The sequence below is a fragment of the Eretmochelys imbricata genome, chromosome 19, assembly GCF_965152235.1.
Source record: "Eretmochelys imbricata isolate rEreImb1 chromosome 19, rEreImb1.hap1, whole genome shotgun sequence".
NCBI classification, from domain to species: domain Eukaryota; kingdom Metazoa; phylum Chordata; order Testudines; family Cheloniidae; genus Eretmochelys; species Eretmochelys imbricata.
Genome location: NC_135590.1, coordinates 4,735,992 through 4,760,221, shown reverse-complemented (window position 1 = coordinate 4,760,221; position 24,230 = coordinate 4,735,992). Strand labels below are relative to the sequence as shown.

Genomic DNA, 24,230 nt, shown 5'->3' with positions numbered 1-24,230 from the left:
TTCCAAATCCTCCTGATGAAAAGCACCATGTAAGTGTTAAGTATTATTAGTACCACCTCTCTCCCTCTAGTGTTGGAAATTTAATCTCACTTGCTATGACCCCAAACACTCACCAACCGGCTTTTGTACATTGCCATTTCCGATAAAAGAAACTTGCGACTCAACCGTTACAAATGTGTGGCTGCTTTTTTAAAGAAACATTTTTAAAATAAAAAAAAAATAAAAAAAGGGGATAATGTCCATCTCGGGAGAACACGTCTCATAATGTAGCAGTTAGCAACCCCAACCCCGTAACATTTTCTAATCTGGAAAATGAGCAAAGCACAGGTCTCATGAGGCTGCTCGTGACCTCACCACATCCAAAAGGCTTTGATACAGTGGTGTTGGGCACTACAGGAAGTGCTAAAGCAGATAATGATAATTGGAACTTCATTAGGATCTAGAATCTTTTTTAAAAGCTAGTAATTACTATATTAAAAAAATTAACTTGACACTCGAATGAGCCACCACTTTTACCATCTGTAGGGATGAACATGGTCTAGTGACTCTAAATTATTATTATCTCAACATGAGATCAGGGTCCCACTGTGTGCAGTGCTGTACATACACATCGTAAGAGGCAGTCCCTGCACCAAAGAGCTTGCTACCCAAATAGACAAGAGGGAGAAACTGTGGGGTGTGAAAAGGGAGGCCCAGAAATGTGGAGTGACTTGCCCAGCAAGGTCAGCAATAGTACTGGGGGTCTCCTGACTGCCACTAGATCTCATCACCTCCTTAAACAGAGCAACCTCACATCATTTTAGTTGGAAATGTGAAACTGAAAAGATGTCCTACTGCACAAGGAATAACGATGCAAATACAATTTATGGGCATCCCCCACAACCCCCACTTTGAGCTGTTGCTAAGCATCCAGGTGATCAGTCTCTCTCACCTCACATCGATAACTTAAACACAGGAAATCAAAACACACACAATTTCCACACACCTCTAAAATCTACCTCCTCAATTACTAATGGCATCCAGAGCCGAGAGACCAATCAAAGAAAATTCCATTTTATAGCCTCAACTAAATATTTCAGGTACTACCTAATTAAAGAAAATCTTTCCTTATTCAGCACTCCTTAATACTGGACAAGCACCATTGCCAGGATTTTTCTTGGAGTCTTCCCCCCCCCACCCCATGCTTGTTAACAGTTACTCACAGTGTGGAGGGAAAGGATGAACAAGAAACCAATTCCAGGCAAGAGCCTTACTGTTGTTATTATGGTAGCACCTTCAGGCTCCAACAGAGATCAATGCCCCATTGTGCTAGACACAATGCAAGAGACAGTCCCTGTCTGAAAGAGATTACAATCTAAATAGGCAAAAGGCAGGAGACAGAGGGGAAGCGACTTTCCCGGTTATTATTATTAGGGCTGTGACAATGCCTAAGGACTACGACCCCTTTGTGCTAGGTGCTGTACAAACAGCTCCCTGCTCCAAAGAGCTTACAATACAAGTAATGTCACAAAGCAGGTAAATGGGAGAGCCAGGAAGAGAATCCAGCTCCTCCTGACACTCAGTCCTCTGGACTACACTACCTCTCAGTTTTCCCACGCGTGTCAACATCTAAAGTGCGGAAGGTCAGAGAAACACCCAAGATAAGCCTTACCTAGAGACTCATTCAGAGCCTACAGAAGTCAATGTTACATCAACGTGAGAATCTGCTGTTAGCTCATGCCCCTTCCTCAGATCTTTGTATCTGCTAAATGTGAGCCCAACACAGAACAGCAGCACTGAAAGTCTCTCAAACTTTAAGGACATTTTGCCCAAGGCAGAATTTCTTCAGAGGGTCATTTTTTTTTTAGTTCCTGATTAATTTCTCTGGGGCAACCTTGACCTTCACATTTGGCACCTGCCTAGTGGTAGAGAGGAGGCTTGTATACTCAGCATTTCCTCAGAGTGATAGGACAGAGTCTCTAACAATCTTCTCATCGCTGGAGCAGCTCGGGTGAATATCATCTCAGAGAAATACAACTGTTTATTTTATTTTATTCCATTTACAGGGCATGGATTGAAGTGCTTTTTATTCCTGCAGGGTTAACACAACATGACAAACTGCACTGGAGGGGAAAAAGTGGTAAAATTCTGAAGTAAAAGTTCCCCAGGATTGACAGAAGAATTTAGTTGACACTGATATTTTCCCTATTTTAACAGAATGAACTACGGTCACCTTGAAGAGCCGAGGTGACAGCAGAGGGCTGTCTCATGGGACCAAGAGTGATCCCACAGAGAACCAGGATAGACAAAGGGTCCTGTTTCCTGTCTGCCAATGGTCAATGACAAATGCTATCCATCCAGGCATTTATGCAGCTCTCAGCAACGTGGGATCTGAGCAGCTTCAGAAAAAGACACACTTAGTTCTGCAGTGCTTATACAGGGAGAGCGTGGTCTGGGTGAAAGGATGAGGAGTTAGAAAACTTGGATTCTATCCCCCAGCACAGCCACTGATTTGTGGCAAAGCCTTCAGTGATCCATGTAATCTCCCTGTACCTCACTTTCTCATCTGTAAAACGGGAATCATATGTATTCTACATGTAAAGTACTAGATGCTGACAAAGGATGATAACCTCACCTATGAGAAAAGACCAATTTTTGCCAACACTTTGGAAGTGAATTTGTCATGGGTGGATTTTTCATGCAGGAAGCCTGAATTAATTTGACAGCAAGTTATTTTAAGCAAGGAGCTATTTTGGGTGGAAGGGCGAGGAGGAAAGAGAGTGTCTTATTTTCCCCTTACTTACAGGCTTGAAAGTTTTGCTTTCCTCACTGGCTCTCAAGTACAGATTGTCCAATCCAATTTTTCAGAGGGGTAATTAGATTATCAGCACAAAATAGATATTTTTGAATCATCTGTAAATGGGTCACCCCAATAGGTAACTCACCTCCCTTAAGCAGTGCCCTGCAAGCTTAAGATACAGTATTTTGTTAAGTCTTTCAGTCAATTAAATATGGCCAAAGAGACTGGGCATTTTGCAACTATATATGCACAGTACATTGACACCAATCATTCCCCTCAATCCTCCTTGACAGTTCTTCAGGGGAAAAAAAAACAGGTGTCTCCCTACAATAATCCTGGTCAATATTTTGCATTATATACAGTGGTTGCCATTAAAATGGAATCTAGTGCCAGACAGTTACTCAGTGACACTGTATCTGAGATTCTACAGATTGCCTCTGTACCTTGAGTAGGAGGCCACGGTGGTAACTCTTAGCAATTGTCTCTAACAGTACAGATTCATGAGCTAAATTAGAAACAGTAAAATATTGTGAAAATATCAGATCAGTTTCTCAAGGTTGAGTAAGTTCACATATCTCATTGAATTCCATGAATCGACACCCATTTATAGCAGTTTCAATCAGCCCCATAATCTGGATTCGCTCACTTTTCTTGAAACATCCACCCAAACATTTTTTCAAACAACTGAATTCAGTACCATCTGAAGACCTACCTATACTGGGAGAAGGCTGAGAAAAGTTCAGAGAACCAATTAGTTAGAACAAGACAGACATATCTAATTATATGAGTATAGAATAGATCTTTCCCAACAGTAATTGTAATGCATCCAAACTCTCTGTGACCATGAATGGTGACAGAGTCTCTGGGAGAGTTACAATTTTATGGATACTTTTTAACAGAGGACACAGCTGTGATTATCAGATATGGGCATCTTAACATGATGTGCAAACACTATATCTGAAGGCTCTCATCAGCACTTAGTAAGCATTTGTGCTGATTTAAAGGCCCAACTGTACAGCATATTAAGGCAATTTATATTTTAAAATTGGGTTCTTCATCTGATACTGATGCTTGGAAACTGTCTAGAGTTAGGGTTACTTTGTTGCTTCAGAATAAGGTTAGGGTTTGAGCCACTGATGGCCCAGAGTTAGAATTAGAAATAAGAACAGGAGTACTTGTGGTACCTTAGAGATTAACAAATTTATTAGAGCATAAGCTTTAGAAATGGAACTGGTTGGAGAACCCAGGTAAGGGTTATAGTCACTGGGAGTTGAACTCTCCATGGTCCTGATCTTTCTCCATTGAAAGCAATGGGAGTTTGCCATAGGCTTCAATGGGTACGGGGTCAGACTTCATTTGGGAGGAAATATAAAGCACCTTTATACCAGTTTAACTGCATCCACGGGGGGGATTACCATTTTAACTATTTCAGTTCCTAATCCAATATAGTTACAGCAGTATGAAAACTGTACGCATACCAGCCCTTGGATGCATGAGCAAGACACGAGAAATCCAGAGTTAAAATTATGCCATTAAAGACAGAACTTACCTGGTAACAACTATAATGACTATCTAGGTCCTTTTGAATTCTACATTTCTATGATTCTATGATCAGTCCCCACCCTTTGCCAAGCATCTAAATACTGAACTGCAGGCCAGATTTCCATGATCAGATAAAATGTCAAATAGCTCCAGCTGCACTGCCAGTTATTGGGGTGGGGCAGGGGGGAAAGGGGGAGAGAGAATCATCAACATTCTTTGCGGACAGTATATGGGACAGTAAATCTTGACCAGGCAATGTGGAAAGATATCTCAAAAAGCATACAAGAATGAGATGGTATTCAAACAAACCTTTTAAAAACTGCTGAAAATTGGATCCACTGCAAAGTATTCATTGACCTAAGAGAAGCCGTTAAGTGATCAAAAAGGCAAGAGATAAAAGGGAAAGGGTGTTTGCCATTCATTTATATATGGAATTATTTAAATATTTATCCTTAAATGACTCCTCTCCACATACGTGCTACTTTATCCATTTATTCAGTGTACTGGTGAGAGAAAATATCAGGCTTTCTATTTGTACCGAAGTTATATATTTGTTCCCCCTTTTTATGACAACAATATTTAAAATGGCTAAAAAGAAAATAAGGAAAGATGATGGAAAGAGCATGGAGTGTCATTTTCAAAGGGTTCAGAGTAACAGCCGTGTTAGTCTGTATTCGCAAAAAGAAAAGGAGTACTTGTGGCACCTTAGAGACTAACCAGTTTATTTGAGCATGAGCATGTATCTGATGAAGTGAGCTGTAGCTCACGAAAGCTCATGCTCAAATAAACTGGTTAGTCTCTAAGGTGCCACAAGTACTCCTTTTCTATTTTCAAAGGGATTCACCATTGAGGACAATGGAAAATTCCCCCCACATCAAGAACAGTGGAAGTGCTGTGTACTAAGTAAAGCTGGTGAGAAAAACTTTGATGGAGCCATTTTCCATGGTCAAAATTGAAACACTCTGTGAAATCACATCAATATTGTCAAAACGTCATTTAGGAGAAAAACGGGAAGAAAACATTCCAACCTCCCATTTCAGCATTGTCAGAACAAAACATTACGACTTTTCATTGTGAAATGATCTTTTATTTAGTTTTTTGTTTTATTTTGGATTATGCTATAAAAACAGAAAACTGAAAAGCGAAACAAAACATTTTGATTGTGCCAAAACAACTTTTCAATCAATCCAAAACTTCATTGTTTTTTCAAAATATTCTTCCTCTGAGAATTTCCCAATGTTTGGAAAACTTGAAAACCTTCACGAAACAAGATTTCCATCCTCCATACAACTCTCATGCTGAGTCCCTTTGGAAATCTGGCCCACCAGTGAACTAAATACCATTACTATGCATGAGAGGAACAAGGTGATCTGGTGGGTAAGGCACTCTCAGGACTTATCCTTGGTGCCATAAGTACTCCTTTTCTTTTTGTGGATACAGACTAACACGGCTGCTACTCTGAAACCTTTACACAGAGTTAGCTTCAGGTAACGTGAGTGCTGCCCTTAACCAGGCTCCTGTCCGTACTCAAAAATCTCTAGCTTGAGATAAGTGGTGGTTTAAACTCAAGCTAGCTATTTCCTCAGGGGCGTGGACTGACGCCCGAGTACAGCTGATAATGCAGTGGGGACTCAGGTACTCTCGGCTGCTAATGCAAGAATTCCGTGCTGCTCCTGGGTTTTGCAGTGTGAACACTCTCTCTGAGCTAAGTTAACTTGCGAGGAGTTAAACTCAAAATAACCATGCAGCGAAGACTCAGTGGGTCCTAAATTTAACACAATACTCACGTCAGATATCAGAGTCTCAAATCATTAATATCTGCATAGCCCTTAATGATCTTCTGGGCAGGTACTATAAGGGCACAGAGTACTGTCCTTCACTTTTACCACATAAGGATATAGCCCCATGGTATTGTGCCTTGGAACTCTGCTCAGTACAGCTAACTTGCTCTAAGAGGAAGCACAATTTAGCAGATAGGTTGCTGGACTGGGAGTCCAGCAACATGGGTTCTATTCCTGGATCAGTCACTGACCAGTGCGATCTTAGGCATGTCACTTCCCTTCTCCGTAACTCAGTTTCCCCTCTCATCCTTGATCTAGACTGTAAATTATTCAAGCCAAGCACTGTTTCATACTATGTATTTATACAGCACCTAGCACAATGGGCTCTCTATCTTGGGAACTCCAGACAAAGAACCATGAAAATCTGGCAGAAGAATTCTCCCTTCTCTGTGCTGGTCTTTCCCCTTATGCTCTTTGTCTCTCGTCTATCTAGAGTGTAAAATCTTGTACTATTTAAAATAATGAGATTGTGTCTTACAAAGATTTAATATAACACCTAGTGCTATGAGGCCCTGATCTAAACTGCAGCCTCCATGCACTACTGTAATCTAGATAAAAGACAACAGCAACATATGGTTTAAACCCTTGAATATGCATAAATTTATCCAATGGGCACTTATCACAACAGCCTATTAAAAATAAAGTACACTAACATGAGCACTGCAGCTTGCCTTAAAAGACCTCTTGGCAAGTTACTTTTACTGGCTGAACAATCAGAAGAAAATGTTTCTGTTTAAATATTTAAAGAAAATGTTTAATGTTTAAACAGAAACAATGTTTTCTTGATTGCTTGAACCGATATTAAAGGAAGTATCGAAAACAGTCCGTGTTCTCGAACGACAGGATTTTCACTTACTGTCATCATCATTGTCTAGGTTCCAGTTGCACCCACATTACGCTGAGCTCTTTCCAAACACTTAAGGCACCACATTCCTCACTTCAGAGTTATACGATGCCACTTCGCCAACTTCGAGATGGCCAGTACATAGGTCACAAGAATGGGAGCTAGGAGACATGGGATCTATTCTACTCCAGTCCTCCTTATTCTGAAGGCTGGCATTTATTCCCAGCTCTGTCACTGGGTTACTACCATGTGACCTTGGGCAAGTCCCTTCTCTTCTCCGTGCCAGTTTCCCATTTTCCTCACTATGTGTTTGTGCCGGGCACTGCACAAAGGGACCTGGATCTAAGCTGGACAAAGCTAGACTAAGATGGATCTAAGCTGCACAAAGGGACCTGGATCTAAGACGTGCCATCTAGACGCTACTATAGGACAAATAACGTGGCAACTTTTAATTAAAAACTGTCCTCTTAAGAAGCAGTTCTCAGTATGACCAAGTGTGGACCTTCGTTCTCCAGTCCTGAGGAAAATGGGATCAGCTTATATTTTACTGGCAAGTCTTACAACTAACGAACCAAGCAAAATTTATCACGGTAACATCCAACCGAAGAGCCTTCTGATCCATCTAATAGTAAGGTCCTAGAACCTGGAACACTGAAAAGAAGGACCTGAAATAAACCCAAGAATCAAGCACCCCTAGACTTTGGAAGTTCAGACATCATGTGTGGTATGAACTATACAATTAGAACCCATTTCTGATAATGCTACACCCATAGCACCAGATCTGCACCTAGTATAAATCATCGTATTTCCACTGAAGTCAGTCAACTAAGTTATGCTAATTCATACCAGCAGAGGATCTGGCCCTTAAACTCTTAATTGTAGCTTAGTACAAGTTATATTATCTGCTACACAATTCTCTGTCGAAGGGCATTGGGCATTTCACTGGTCCAAATCTACTTGGTCAGTTGACCAGCCAAATATTGTCAAATAATGTAAAGAATGGTCAAATATTTTAAATCATTAGTTTATCAGAACAGTAAAAGCAGTAACAAAAAAAAGAGTAAGATTTTATGGTAGTAGGCTTAGCCTTAGATAGATTACTTATGCCTAATTACAAAAAACAAGTTACTTAATGACTTATTTTAACTCAGGAAAATGTGAAACACAATTAAATGAATTTCTAAAAACTGAAAGAATGGCATCTACATCAGGACATGTTGTAATAATCGGGCCAACAAATATATACTGATTGTATATTTAACTGTAGGCAGTGAGTGTAAGTTCATAAAATGTGGCAATAACCTAGAAGAACAAATGTTAATGGGAAAAGGTATAAAAGGGAGACAAACTGAATTAGTCCAAACAAAATGACCTCCTGATATATCTCATATTAAAATCACGCTTGGTAAACAAGAAAAGTGTACAACCAAAACATCAGTAAACCAAAATTGGTGTGTCGAAAACTAGGCCCTGGACAAAATAATAAGGGCATGAACTATTCTGCCCATCTTTCCCTTTTGAGGTCCTTAAAGAAAGAGACTTTGGAAGAAAAACTAGCTACTGGAATGAGCTTCACCATCATGACTGCCCAGCAACAAAGAGAAAGACCCAGGTAACATCGCCACCTCTACCACCTCCATCTCATTTCCAAATACCATCTGGAATAAAATGGGGCCAGATGTTAACAACCCTAGCACTTCCAGCCCATCTCAACTAACTTCTTCTCTTTTGCCAAAAAGGACAGTTATCGCCATCTTTGATACGATCTAAGAGACTGTCAGACACGAGCTTTTTAGTTCTAAAATCTCTCTCCAAATAAAGGGAAAGGGACAAGGGACGTTGGTAAAATAAAAGCCTCGCTTAATATTTTACTTTTCAAATGCTTTAACTGTTGTTCTTTCTTTTCTTTATCTTGAATAAAAAGTTAAAAAAAATTAATAGTTTTTTGCCATGAGACTAAGCAGGCTAAAGTCTCTGTACGCCAAACCCCTGACCCTGATTAGCATTGTTCAGTATTAGATAGTAATTGGATTATACTAACACCTTTGGCTCATATAGTCTATCTAAATTAATACAACATTTCAGCATCCCATCATGGAGCCTAACAGGTTAAATACATAGTCAAAAGGTAGCACATTGGCAGACAAGCAATTGGGCTAAGTGGCCAAAACAGCCACATTGCCCTAACAAGTGTCAGTGGTAAAACAGGTGGGCAAGGTCTGACAGACTAAAAATGCCTTTGCATTTTTACCACTTTGAGTGTTGCAAATCGCTCATCAATGCAAGAGTAATTTCAAAAAGACGTAATTTTGTTGCTTCTTTTTCAAGGAAGCAACACATTTAGGTAAAATGCTATCAAAGCTAGTTTTTTTCCTCCAAGTAAGTAATCTTAACCACTGTTGCAGCAAATTTTCATAGTTGATGTAGAAATATGGCTTTACCTGTGTAAGCAGAAAAAAAAAATCCATCCTAAGAATACAACCAAGAGTAATAAATGCCAATTTGTTCTTCAACATTTTACAAAACATGTAACTAAAGCAGTTTTAAATTTTTTTTAGCAACAAATAAGTTGCAAGTTCTTACCTTTTTAGATCTTAATAAAGTTAAGTATTTTATAACGTCTAGTCAAATGAAATTTATAAATTCCAACTTTAAAATAAAAAATGCATAAGTCTTCATATCAAATATTTTTCCTCCTTTCCTCTAAATGCTTAAACCTAAATTAAAGGTGAGGTTTTTTTGTAATTTTATGAACCAATATCCAACCCTAGGTGTAATTTGTCCATTAAAATTTATTATAATAATTAAGCCTACAAATGTATCCTAATTATAAATAATGAATTTAAATTAATAAAATATCACAATAGCCTACAATAAAAATACAAAATCACAAACTAAATTTTTCCAAACAAAAAAACCTAATGGAGCTCAAAAACTATCTAAAAATCATGATTAAAAAAATATAAAACCAAAATAAATATAGCAAAAGGTAAGCCTAATTAGTACACAAAATAATACAAATAAGCTATTCCACCCATCACTCTCTGTTTAAATTCCTTAAAATTTTTTTTACTAACCCTCAATTCTTAAAGGAAGTTTCGCCATCACAACTGCTATGAACACAATCTCCTAAACACTGGCCCTTCTTTGTCTAATCCTAAAAGGTGTCCTAACCATCCCAGGCAAAAAAAAAAGGGGGAGGGGGGAACCCAACGGACACAGCCCCTTGATTGGCTCCTGCTAAATCCCAGACACCATCTAAAATAAAACCAAACCAAACAGCAACTCTGGCCTCTCTCAGGTAACTTCTCTGCCCCCCCAAAAAAACAATTATTATCATCTTTAACACTCCAAAAAATGGTCAAACAAGGGAATTTTTCTTTCTAAAAACTCTCTAAAAAACTGTTAAAATAAAAGCCTCCCTTAATATTTTTACTGTTTTTCCTTCTCTTCTTTATCTTTAATGAAAGGTTAAAATAATTTTAATAGTATGTTCACCATAAGATTAAACAAGCTAAAGTCTCTAGATATTAAACCCCAAAACCTCCTTTAATGACTGAGTTATGCTAACACCTTTAGCCCATATATTCCATCTAAATTAATACAACAAGCATTCTTACTGGTATATTCTAGAATTTTTGGCTGTCATCAAATCAGCTTGCCAAATCTTCTTACACCTGCACATTGTTCCCTATTGGCTCAGCTTTCAAGGGTAGTTTGTAAAATGGCCATCTAATGAGACACTTACATGTGCAAATACATGCCCTAGGTAGCAAAGTGCCATCTGAGACTTAAAATAAGGAATTCTGCTGCCCAATTTTGGACTCTTAAATTTGGAAAGTCATTGGAAATTATTAGCACCAGTGAAAATTCTTTAGAAAACGTTACACGGATGGATGCACCAGAAAACACTGCGGCAAAAGAGGAAGCTTCAGCCTGGGGATTCCATGTGCAGACAGCCAGTTCCTAGAAAGTGCTAAGTTCCCTCAACTCCCCTTGATTACTTCAGCCCCGTAAATAGCTCCAAGTTATTACTCAGATTCAGTTGCATTCCTGCATAGCCCCACAGAACAGAGCTGTGAGAAATGAATCGTTGCAAACTAAGATGACGGGAGCATCCCTTTAACAAGGATACATTCACCAAAGCATGACTGGGGAACTGGGACAAGAGCAGCTTTAAATTAGAAAACCCCAAATGTATTCCTCTTACCCATCCCGACGATTTCAGAGGGAGTTAGAGCACTTAGTGCCCCATAGGACTGGGACCTAAGAAGACCAGCATAACACATTTGGCTCTTGGAGAATGGAGGAGAGTTTTGTCTGGCCTGATGATGCACAGACAAGTCTCACTGAAGCCAGTGGGAGCTACCCACATACATCCGAGAGAAGATCTGGAGCGTTTAATCTGAATTATTGAAAACATGCCACCCTCTCACTCTGGTCAGGGAAGAAAGTGATCTCTTGCTATCAGCATTGCCTAGACCCAAAGAAGGAGGAGATTCTATTGCCACATTCCCTCTGAAGATGAGCCCTGGAGATATGTAAGGTGTTGGGAGAGGAAGGAATCTGAGAAGGTCACATTCATGAGATGTTACAGGAGTAAATAAGGACTCAACCCCTCCCCAAGAGTCAGCTCTGCTGATATCACAATTCTTCCTTGATTGCTATATAAGGACAACAGCCGCTCTAGATGGTCTAAATTAAGAAGACACGGAGATGCATTTATACTCATGTTCTCATCACAAACACATGATGCAAATTTCCCAACATACAGTAAAGCAGTTTATTAGCAAGTGTCTCATTGAATTAAGTTTACTCTTATTGTATTAGGGAACTTTCATACCACATTAAACCGCAACACAATAGGGTGTTTGCTAACACAAAGAATAGAATTACTAACTCCCTCTCAGAAATTCACTTAGACCTGACGCACAAAGCCCCACAGCAGAAAGAGCAGGGGAAATTCTCAGTAATACAGAGATTAAATGCAATATTAGGGCCTTGTAAAGTTCCTCCTGCACAAGGGTGAATTTCACCAATAGGGAATACATTAATTTCCACCAAGCTCATTCTTCCGCACCAAGAAGTTGAGCGAAGAATGACATACTAAACAAGCCAGTGTCCCTACATGGCTACAATACAAATATTCATCCAATCCCCCCCTTTGAACCTCTATTCTCACGTATCCGATTTGTGTTGAATTTGAAAGAATCAATGCACAGCCAACCAAGCGCAGAATTTGGCCTACTGAGAGGAAGACTATAATTCCTTCCATTTAAAAGGGATTCTTGTTTATTAAGGTGAAAATCAAATGGACACCCGGCGGGCCAAAAGAGAAGATTATTGTCCATCTGTTAACTATTTTACTGATGGCCACCATTATGGCGAATGGAACAGCTACATTCTCTTCACAGAGGCAGGTTTTTTCCCTCCCGTTGCACTTGCCTATCACTTATTTTGGCCAGCTTACTGGTGAACTTTGATAAATGAAGTACAGTTCATCCATCTCCTAGCGTAGCACTTAGATGATTAATGGAGTACATTTGGAAAGCAGACCGAGGAAAAACATAAAATTGATATCCTAGAAAAAGAAGAAAACTGAGCGCTGGCAACAGCTGCAAAGTTTAATAAGGAAAGATTGATGCACAAAATATTAGCTGAACAAAGACAGATGTTGAACAGCCAAGAAACAGCAAATTCTGATTTCAAGAGCCATTCTGTAACTAGGGGGCAATTTGAGAAACACCAAAGTCATTTAGGACTTTCGGCGGGACTTGAGCTCCTAAACCCTTTTGATGCTTTTGAAAATCTCACACTAAATGCCCATCATGCTGGCTTCAGAAGTTTTATTATGGGTGGCTCCACAATTGTAGACATGGAAACAAATGACAGCTAAAAATTAGAGGGTGAAATTCACACTCACTTTTTATTTTGCAGGTGGCAATAAACCCTAGCTATACTGCGACACAGTTGGCGACTGATGAGGCATAAGGAGGGAAGAGCCCATCAATTTCTCAGATCCCAGAATGAGCTTGCAGGGCTGGTAAACTAGAAATTTATCAACTGAGCAAATTTAATCTGGGGTCACGGAGACAATCTACGTAGAACCCTCTGCTAAGCTATTTTTGCAGTCACATTTCAGAATGATGATGATGATTTGAACTGTGGTAATACCTAGAAGAGTCCATCGTGGACCAGCACCTCATTGTGCCAGGTGCTGTACAAAACACAGAACGAAAAGAGACTCTCCCTGTCTCAACGAATTTACAGCGTAAGAAAGAATGCAAACATGCTTTTATGTGAGTGCTCTAACATTTGTAATACCCAGATTTCCAAAGGCAACCAACTGCCATTGAAAGCCACTGGGAGTTGGGAACCTCACTGTGCTTTTTGCCATTGAAAATCTCCCCCATTTGTATTTTTGATGCAAAATTTGCTGATTTGCCATACAACTTTTTTGTTCGTTTAAACACACAACTGCCCTCCAGGCCATTTCAAAGCCGGATATTTTGCTTCTCATGAAGTAGTCAGTTCATAATGAAGCACAGGAAAGTCGGACTATTCACTAGTTTCCCTAATAAGAAAATTATTTTTTCACCCTTTGAATTAAACAGTGATTTTTTTTAAAATAAAGAGATTTTTCACTCAAAAACAGGACTATCAAGTAAAAATGTGCCAGTCACTCAAAATATTCCTAACACTCAGCAAAACCACAGAAAGTCTGCTCATTTAAAAAAAAAAAGTTTATGTAAATTCAAACTACAGTTCAAAAAAACTTAAAATGTTTTTACTAGGGAATTTGTTCACCCTCTAATGATATCCGTCAGTCCAGGTACCCTTTACAACTCTAACCACCATAGCATCCAAGCACTGTGAATCCCAGAGGTTTGTTAGCACTGATTGCTTACACTCAGATTTCCTTGCCATTGTGCTTGGCAGTAATTAGCAGTGAACAGGAATACCTGGTTGTGATCTATCTACAGTAACCTTACTGATTCACTCCACCATGACTCCTTCCTCCAATCTAAGCTCATTAATGGATTCTGCATCCTCAGCAGAACCTCCCACTGACTTCCAGAGAGCAAAGGTAGTTTATGCCAATGCTGGTGAATGCAGTAATTTGCCCAGGGGCCACTTGGGATGAGGCAAATCACAGCATTGACTCTCCGCCACTGCAAAGCTTGCCTCACAAGAAGTTGAGCCTCAACTGATCATACGTGGGTCTCCTTTATACATTACCAAGAACAAAGTAATGTTCTGCCTCTTGATTAAATAAGGGCATGAAAACGGCCATACTGGGCCAGACCAAAGGTCCATCTAGCCCAGCATCCTCTCTTCTGACAGTGGCCAATGCCAGGTGCTTCAGAGGAAATTAACAGAACAGGCAATCATCAAGTGATCCATCCCCTGTCACCCATTTCCAGCTTCTGGCAAACAGAGGCTAGGGACACCATCCCTCCCCATCCTGGCTAATAGCCATTGATGGACCTATCCTCTATGAACTTACCTAGTTCTTTTTTGAACTGTTATCGTCTTGGCCTTCACAACATCCTCTCACAGAGAGTTCCACAGGCTGACTGCGTGTTGTGTGAAAAAATACTTCCTTTTGTTTGTTTTAAACCGGCTGCCTTTTCATTTCATTTGGTTGGCCCCTAGTTTTTGTGTTATGAGAAAGAGTAAATAACACTTCCTTATTTACTTTCTCACCAGTAATGATTTTATAGACCTCTATCATATCCCCTCTTAGTCGTCTCTTTTCCAAGCTGAAAAGTCCCAATCTTATCAATCTCTCCTCATATGGCAGCCACTTGATATCCCTAATCATTTTTGTTGCCCTTTTCTGAACCTTTTCCAAGTCTAATATATCTTTTTTGAGATGGGACAACCACATCTGCATGCAATATTCAAGATGTGGGCATACCATGGATTTATATAGAGGCAACATGATATTTTCTGTCTTCTTATCTATCCCTTTCTTAAGGATTCCCCACATTCTGTTTCCTTTTTTGACTTCCGCTGCACATTGAGTGGATGTTTTCAGAAAACTATCCACAATGACTCCAAGATCTCTTTCTTGCGTGGTATCAGCTAATTTAGACTCCATCATTTTATATGTATAGTTGGGATTATGTCTTCCAATGTGCATTACTTTGCATTTATCAACACTGATGAAATGATGAAATCCCATAATCAAGACAATTCTCTAGCATAGCTGCAAGGTGAAGACATAATTTATCCACCCACCTGAACTCCACTGTATACAACAGAGTGTTTTCTTTAATGTTTCTGTTTCTCTAACCCAGATTTTCCAGATGGGTTAACTGAGACATCAAGAGGACTTGTCCTAAGTCACAGAGTGAACAAGTGGCTTAAAATGAAATAAAACAAAATCTTTGAGCACTCTCCCCGCCCAAGATCACAGCCTTTAGTCCAAGTTCCTCACAAAGCAGCCACTTCATGTCACTGAATTCACTGTGCAATGCCAACACCAAAATTCAGTTTTATTGGTTAAAACCTGAAATAAGAAGCCTTTGAACCTATCATCATAATCAACAACCTAGGAATAAATCTAGGGTCTTGTCTCTGAATCATAAGATCCAGTCGACATATCTGTCTCTCTCTCTCTCGCACACCCATTTTTAATTATCAGCTTCTCTGTTTAACTTATTATTCATAATATTAGGACAGCACGTCGCGGTCTCAACTGAGACAAAAGCGCCATTGCACTAGGCATCGTACAAACACATTATCTGTGACAGTTCTCAGCCCCAAAATATTTACAATTTAAACAGACATTACAGAATCAATGGACTATTATCCCCAGTGTACAGAAGGGGGAAACTGATGCAGAGAGCTTAAGTGATTTACCCAAAGTCACACACAGAATCTGTGGCACAGCCAGGAATTAACCCCAGCTCTCCTGCATCCTGGTCCAATGCCTTAACCACAAGGCCACCCTGTGTCTCTCTAAGATAGTAAAGCTTTGGGTTTAAGGGAAAATCTTCCTCATGTCAGACCTCCTCTCTTCTAGCTCCATTTTCTAAATTAAATTCTCCAGATGTCTAGGATATATTGATAAGCCATGTTTGTCAGGCACTCTCAGCAGTATTTAGGATCTTATCAAACGTAAGAAATCAAAACAGTTAAGAGAATCTCTCTCACAAATAAGCTCCTAATTCAGTTCGAGCCTCCAACCTAAGTATTTTAATCCCAGTGGCAGAAATCTTGAACATGCTTATAAAGGCCATCAGTTGTTACAGCGCACACTTTACCTTGTTCTCAGATTCCCCGGCTGAGGCAGTCCATCATAGACTGATAATACATCAAAATCTTCCTCTAAGGCGAAGGACTGGAACACAAGCTGTATTCTGTTCTGCTCCTCAGCCGTGATTGTCCACGTGCAGTTTGCATAATTTGGATATCCGTACGGAAATCCTGGACTTTGTATCGTCCCGTTTGGGCCTTGAAAGACGTAGCTGCAGTTCTGGGCTGGCGAGAGAGAAGACAAACAGGTTATTGTAGCAGACTTTATAATTCTACACCAACATCACCGCTGATATGGATCTCCTCCGAGCAGAGCCAACATGGAGGTTGTTCATTTTCGAACACTTGCTGGAGAATGATTTTTGTTCAGGTTGGAAATACACTTGCACCATTAGAGCTGCACTCATCACATACAGACCATAAAACAAGCCTGAGTCATCACGAGGCAGACTAGCTTTGCACTCGTTGAGGCCTGGGCGACACTTAAATTTAGCTCGCGCTAGCTACATCATTCAGGGGGAGAAAAATTCACATTCTTGAATGCCATAGTTAAGTCAGCGTAACCTCTCCGGAGAGACGGGGGGTAGCTCAACAGAAGAATGTTTCTATCGACCTAGCTACTATGACTGCAGCACTGCAGGGTGTGAGTGGGTGGAGGGGTGGGGGTGATTACCTAGATCAATGGAAAAAATCCTTCAGTTGACGTCTGAAGCGTCTACACGACAGTACTTCAGTGGCACAGCTGCAGTGACTGTAGTGTAGACATGCCCTTAGAGTAGGCCAGGTATACAGGTGATTGCCAAAGCAGGCTATTTGATTATTAGTATCATTACATTAATGCCTAGAAGCCTCGACCAATGTAGGAGGAAACAAAGGTTGAGAGACATGGAAATTCTCCTTAGTCTACTTCACTTTCCCTTTGGTGTTATTTTAAACCTTGCAGATTCTATTACCGAACACTCAAGCTTTGTGAAACACGGGACTTGTAATCACTGTAATGCTAGTTTGAGGTAGAACTCGAGGTTGGCCCCTGCTCCTGTCCACACACACACACAAGTCTCCAACACTTTGAACTGAAGCTAGCTGGCCCATCCGTGGCACAGGCTGATGCTCCAGCTAGCAATGCAGTGGGATGCAGCAGCTTGATTTGCAACTCATCAGCTGCTCGTCCGATCACTCTGCGTAGCCCTGGCACTACTTCGTAGTGCGGCCAGCCTCACTAAAGCGAACCGCTGCAGGGAAGACAAGCCTGGGGAGGCAAATTCACCCCTTGCTATGAAGGGGTACAACTCCTGCTGGCGTTAGTGGAATTGCTCCTGTTTACATCAGAGCTGAATTCCAGCCTCACCATTTGCTGGGGCTGCCAACCCTCCTGGTTTCGCCGGGAGTCTCCCAGAATCACGCTCTATCTCCCAGAGATAATGCGGCCAAACTGGGAGATTGTGAGAGCTAAAAGTCTGGCAGTGCAGATACCTGCCTTGGCTCCAAGCTGCTCCCGGAAGCTGCCGGCACGTCCCTTTGCCTCTCGGGGGTGGGGGTAGGGGATCTCTGCACACTGCCCCGCCCCGAGTACTGACTCCGCAGCTCCCATTGGAACTGCGGCCAATGGGAGCAGCGGGGGCGGTGCCTGGGGCCAGCACACGGAGACCCCCTGACCTCCCCGCCTATGAGCCGCTGCCAGAGGGATGCGCCGGTCGCTTTCCGGAGACACCTGAGGTAAGCACCCCCCACCCCATGTCATACCCCTCACCTCCTGTCCTCCCAGAGCCAACACCCTACACCTTCTCCTGCACCCCAACCTCCTGCCCCAGCCTGGTGAAAGTGAGCTAGGGTGGGGGAAAGCAAACGATGGAGGGAGGGAGGATGGAGTGCGCGGGGGCTGGGCAAGGGAGTTTGGGTTTGTGCGATGAGGCAGTTGGCAGCCCTACTGTTTGCAGGGAAATGCAGTGCAAAACAAAAACTGTGCTACCTTGTTATCCTATGATCAAGCTGAGTTTGACTGATCACTGTTGAGATTCCTGAGCTCTACAAAACAAGTCTGGCTTCTTCCATTGATGCTGGTTTGTTTGCCCTTATTTATGCTGGTTACTGAGGATTTCAAACTGGAAATCATGGCTTTGATTTCTCCTTGCTCTTTTCCAAATCAGTAAAGTTATTAGCACTTCTGAGTGCCGACCAGCCACAGGTAAAGAATGACAGTAGCATTCATTAAAGCCAGTTACAATTCAATTGGCCTAGCCTTGGAACCCAAACGCTTAGTAGAACCTGTTCTGTCCCTGCAAGATAGAGTTCGTATCTTTATGGAACTGCAGCAGTCAATCAGATTTACCCGAAGGGGAATATTTTTGTACATGGCCTATCTTACGAATAAGAGTGAGGATAGCCCTATAATCCAGAGCGGTGGAGTAAATTTGACCCATTCATAAAAAACTTGTTAACAAAGATAAATAACAGAACTTTGCATTTCTACAGCACCTAGCATTTGTGGCTAGATTTGCTTTGCAAATACCAATCACAGAGCACATGTGCAACCCCTGTGAGCAAAATTCATCCCCATGCACTGTTAAATTGCACTTGTTTGTGGACTTGGCTTATGTGATGCATAAACCTGGTGCTGGTATTCTGGGCAGGGGCGAATACCTGTGATCCTTGGAAAAGCAGGCGACATTAATCCATTTTACAAATTGCAAACTGAGCACAAGTCCACAGTGGGAGATCCATAAGCTGCCCTGACTCTCAATTCCCCTGCCTAGCCACTAGATCATATTCCCTTTCCTTCACAGAGGCGGTTATTCAGCAGGCGAAGTGTGGGTACATAATTTTCTCTACAGAACACTTTTAATTTTAATCATGGATAAATGCCATCTGAACGATTTGGGAAAATTGGTCAATTAAAAAGGCTGTAGCAATGTAATTGTTGCAGGTATAAAACCTGTTGATGCTACAAGCTATCATGTTAACGAAGCATATTCAAGGTCAGAGATTCTGTGTTCCAAACACTACAAAAGGTCATTGGAGGACAAACAAGATTTAATCAATCTGGTTATGCCAGTGTGGCCCTAGCTCAGAGATCAATACCATGAACAAACAACAATGGCTTCAAAAATCTACATCCTCCCAAACTTATAGTAGCTGAAGAAACACAATAAACGACAACAGAAAAAGCTGATACGGTTCTATAACAAACTAATCTACTGAAACAATTCCACATTCATGATTCCGATCCAAGATGAGCTTCTGCTTCTTATGGACACAGCTAACAGAAAATTGCTTATTGGACGCAAAAATTAATTTCTCAAGAGCTGACAATCTACAAGGCAATACACCTTCATCAGAAATAACCAGGAACTTTGTTTAGGTTGGAAACAGATGAGAATAGCTGGCAGACATGGGAATAGATCAAGGAATCACAAGAGGTTTTGCTCATACCCAATAATCTGTTTTAAGTCTGAGTTAGTTCATTTTGGGTTTGATCACCAAGACTTGATCTAAAGTCTATGTTACAAGACTATCAAATGTTGCATTTCTCCTTTGAAGACTCATGGTTACAATTCTCTTTATCCCTTTGGCCCCGGGGCATCAATAAATACAGAGGAACGCATGTTTGAGTGAAACCCACACTAATACTTTGAGAGCCCTCAGGGCTGTGTTGTCAACGGGCCTTCTTGAGTGTGCCTGCCAGTGCTGTGCTCAAGAAGAAATCCATACTTTCTCATGCAAACTTGAGCCCTCGGGGGAAACAGGAGCACATGTCCCATGCAAGGGCAAAGGAAAGTCCCTGAACTCAGGGAAAGTCAGGGGCTTCTCCCGCCTAGTGCTCCCTGGGGTGCTGGTGCACATCACACCAAAAACAGTGCAGAGCTGGCAAGGCATGACATGGGGAGCATGAGAAAGGATGGTGCAAGTCAACAGGCTCCCGCTGGTCTGCATAGTCCCACTATGCACTGGGAAGGCTTGAGATGGGGGGGTGCACCCACCCCTTCTCAGGGCACTGTCTACATGACACAATCTAGCCAACCCCCCACCACCACCACAATTAAAAATGATAAAAAATAAGACATTAGAGGCTCCCCCCCCCATTTTTCAGGTTACAAATCCTTAAAATCAGGTGATCATACGTTGAAGTAGGCTTAGCCATGACGGCTCTTCTACAATGTGCCAGCTACCAGGATGAACTTGATGGCATGTGTGGGCTCCCCAGTGCCCCCTACTGGATGGCATTGCAATCACTTAACTCTTGTGACACAGGTACCCTACACTTAACAGATCTGCCAGTAGCTAAACCCAGATCAAGTCTGTGCTTTTGGAGAAAGAGGGTCTGAGGTCTGTCCCCTCTCTCACTAGGAAGTGCAGCACAGTGATAACCATGAAGACTTGGGCAAAAGCCACGTTTTATAACAGTACTGTAGCGTGCACAGTAACCGAATTCATTGTACTCTGCATACGGGACGAGCCCTTAGCAACTGCAGCGTCCTGAATCCGGGCTAGATCTACGCTGTCCAGGTTTTGTAACATCCGGACTCTGCTTGCAAAATACACTATGGCCCGAGCCGCTATTTCATCAGACCCATTCCCTGACCCTGCGCACAGCCACGTAAAACACAACGGTCACCGGTTAACCCGGTTGCTTACATTTTCCTTAATGTAGCAAACATCGCTGCAGCCTTTGCTAGGGAGAGTCCCATGCAACATGAAAGGAGCTCTGAATGGAGAGCAATATTTTAGTGACGGTTCTGACTTGCTTTCCCCAGCCCAGAGGTTCTAAATGAGACTTCACTCCTCTCCCCACAATACACATGGGAACATAGGAAGTGCCAGAGTGGATCAGACCAGTGGCCCATCCAGGCCTATACCCTGCCTCTGACAGTGGTCAGTGTCAGATGATTCAGAGAAAGATGCAAGAAACCCTGCAGATATTGAGCAGCCTGTACCAGGAAATTTCCTCCTGACCCCCATTAGTCAGAGGTTGGTTTAAGCTCTGAAACAGGAAGGATTAAAACTTTTCCAAAATTGTTGTATTTTGGGGCGAGGAGGGTAGTATTTTTAAAGCACTTCCTCTTACATGTTGTCACTCCTAATTCAAGAGCCACAACAGTGAATGAAAAAGGGTAAATAGATAAAGCTAACAGATTGGATGTCATCTGCCAGCCAGCCCTATGTGGCAGCAGAGTAAATATTTATGGCAGTGTAAATATTCATTTCCAACTTCTAATACTACAGCTCATGGACTAGAGCTTCATGATAGCACTGCAGCTGCAGGAATCACATCAGCATACACACGTTTGGATGGACATGACCAGTTTTGTGATGGAGGTAAACAAGAAAAGAGCCGCTTCCACTCATGTTCTTGACAATGGCAGCTGGCACTGGAATTCTGGGAAGTGTTCTATTAGAAGGATAATGACAGATTTAAAACATGCATCCTATTAACGGAATGTAGTTAATCTTATTGTGGTAGCACCAATGGACAAGGAACAGGACCACATTGTGCTAGGCTCTATATAATGAAAAGATAGATTCTAATCTCTTTGGGGCAAGAACTAAGTAAAAAATTAAGTGTAGTTGGCAGGATTCATACCTGTGCAGGGAAACCTCAATCAGTATTAGTACCCTCAGCTGAAACTGAAAGACTCTGAAAAGTCTCCTTTACTCATCACCATTTACTTCTTGCCTATTTTATCCACTACACTGAGCTTGAACAACATAAACAGAGCAGTCAGTTTCATGGTCTGGCTCTTGTGCACCTGCAAAATGAAGCCACGACTGGGTTACAAACAAACATGGGCCTAATTCTGTGATGTCTCATCATAAGGGAGCGGCTCCCTTGACTCCAACATGGCTGAAAAAGCAGCATGTTTTAAGTCAATAAAAAGAAATACTACATAAAAATCACTCACACACACACACACCCCCACTCCGTCTATGGAACTGACTCCACAAATTAACACTGGAGCCAAAGAGCTTAGCAGATTTCAAAATATGACTGGCCATTTAAATGGACAGAGAACAGCCAGAGTTACATTAGACAGATTTATTTTTTTTAAATAAGACCCAAGCTTCACAGCATAAACCAAACTCTAACAGGATTTAGGAGGTAACTCCCCATAAGCAAATGATTCCATAACTGCATCTTCCTCTGAAGTATCTGGTACCAGCTACTGTTGGAGACAGTACTCTGGACTAGATGGACGGCAGGTCTGACGCATTAGGTTCCCATGCTCTGAACCGTGTTAACAACACTCAAACTAAGGGTTGCAGAATTATCGTCATTGCAGAAGGTTTCAACTGAAAACAAATGAACAAATCATTTAATCACATTTAAAAATGAAAAGAGCCAGAGAGAAGTTAAGATTTTTAATTGACTTTAATTTTTTTAAACAAACACTGAGGAGCAAACCCAGCTGGAAACCCCTTTTCAGTAAACTTGACTCTTCAGCATATGGTTTCCCCTCCATCCCATCTTAGCGTTTAGGCAGCATAGCAGAGTCAGACAACCTACATGTCCCAACACGGTCATTACAAATGTTCTCCTAGCTGTCAGATCAAACTAAAATCACAGACACAGCCGACACCTGACATTGCCAGTTCATGAAGTACAAAATGCAATTTCCAACATTTTATTGTCTTCTGGCCTCTTCTTAGGGCTTAAATTTACTGGGCTAGATCCTCAGCCAGTGTGAATCAACGTAACTATTAACTATGCTGATTTAGATTAGCCAAGGATCTGGCCCACTATATGGCAGAAGGGGGAAAGCAAAATTTATTTCTGCAGTTTCTCATAACACAAGCTGAGGCACTTAATGTCTCAGCAGAAACAAAAACTAATTTAGCAACACTGAAATATGGCAACAGCACAATTTTAAAAAGGACAAAAATCAAATCATATGCATTGCCTCTCAGCAATATAATCTAGGGAGGATACATAGCCATCTTTTCTCCTTATTGCAGCAGACGTTTAATGTTTTGATTTTCCTTAGCTATTGTTATTTACACTCGTATGTTTTTCTCTGGTATTGTTCTTTACTAGTCAATAAAATGTGTGAGCTTCAAACAAGACACTAGAGTAAAACTAAAGCCACTACTCCGCACACTTTACTTTCACACATATATGTTCCACTCGGACACACAAAGAACGGAAAGATTCTGCCAGCACTGAAACAATAACTTTACTTACTAGATCGCCTCATGTTACTACTTACAGTCACTCACATGCAGGTTTTGAAGGATCAGAGTCTTCTAAAGTAACTCAAAACTCTTGTAAAACAAGTAAATACTAAAAGGAGGTAAAATTTTCCCAAGCTGGCTTTTTTCACAGATTCTTGCTTTGAACAGTTAATCAGTAATTAATTCTTCTTATACATAACACACTGGAATCAATATATACATATACCTAAATAGAAAGCTAGCTTACTGGTGTGTCTATGACTTTTGCCAACATGTATTCACACACAGCGCAAATATACACATTTAAGTCTCTTTTCAGTAAACTTTCAGCTTGCTGTAGCCCTTAACTTAGCTTACAGCCTCAAAAGCAAAGCCTGGTAATAAATAATGCAGAGAGATTCCATTTACAATAGAACTGTTAAAGTCCAGCAGCACTGAGGAGAACATGTACTAAAGGGCAGACTGCCATCTCCGATGCTCAGCGCCCGCCCGTCTCTGCGTCGGGAGAAGACTGCAAGCACAGGAAGCACATGGCTTTGCCTGCATCCTGGAGGAGGCACTCCAGTGCCTGCCCCAATGGAACTGAGAACGTAGCACCCGTGGCAGTGAGGGTTTTCAGACTAGCACCATGATGCAGCACTATTGTAAATCGAACCGGCTCTCCCAGATGTTAACTGAGCTCTCGGGGGGAACTCTGGAGACAGGCATTACTTCCCATCCACCCCGTCCGTCTTTCACTCACATTCAGCATCATTGCACGCTGTCTCATGTAGCGCTGCCTGGACCTTGAGAATGG

The 24,230-nt window shown here is 41.4% G+C and overlaps 1 protein-coding gene across 1 annotated transcript in view; it reads right to left on the bottom strand.

The window, feature by feature from the left end:
• CSMD2 (CUB and Sushi multiple domains 2) overlaps nucleotides 1-24,230 on the bottom strand; it is a 536,402-nt gene that overhangs the window by 475,687 nt on the left and 36,485 nt on the right. Inside the window, exon 2 of the mRNA XM_077837745.1 lies at nucleotides 16,279-16,495. Within this exon, the coding sequence (XP_077693871.1) occupies nucleotides 16,279-16,495 (217 nt within the window). The remainder of the gene's footprint in view (nucleotides 1-16,278; nucleotides 16,496-24,230) is intronic.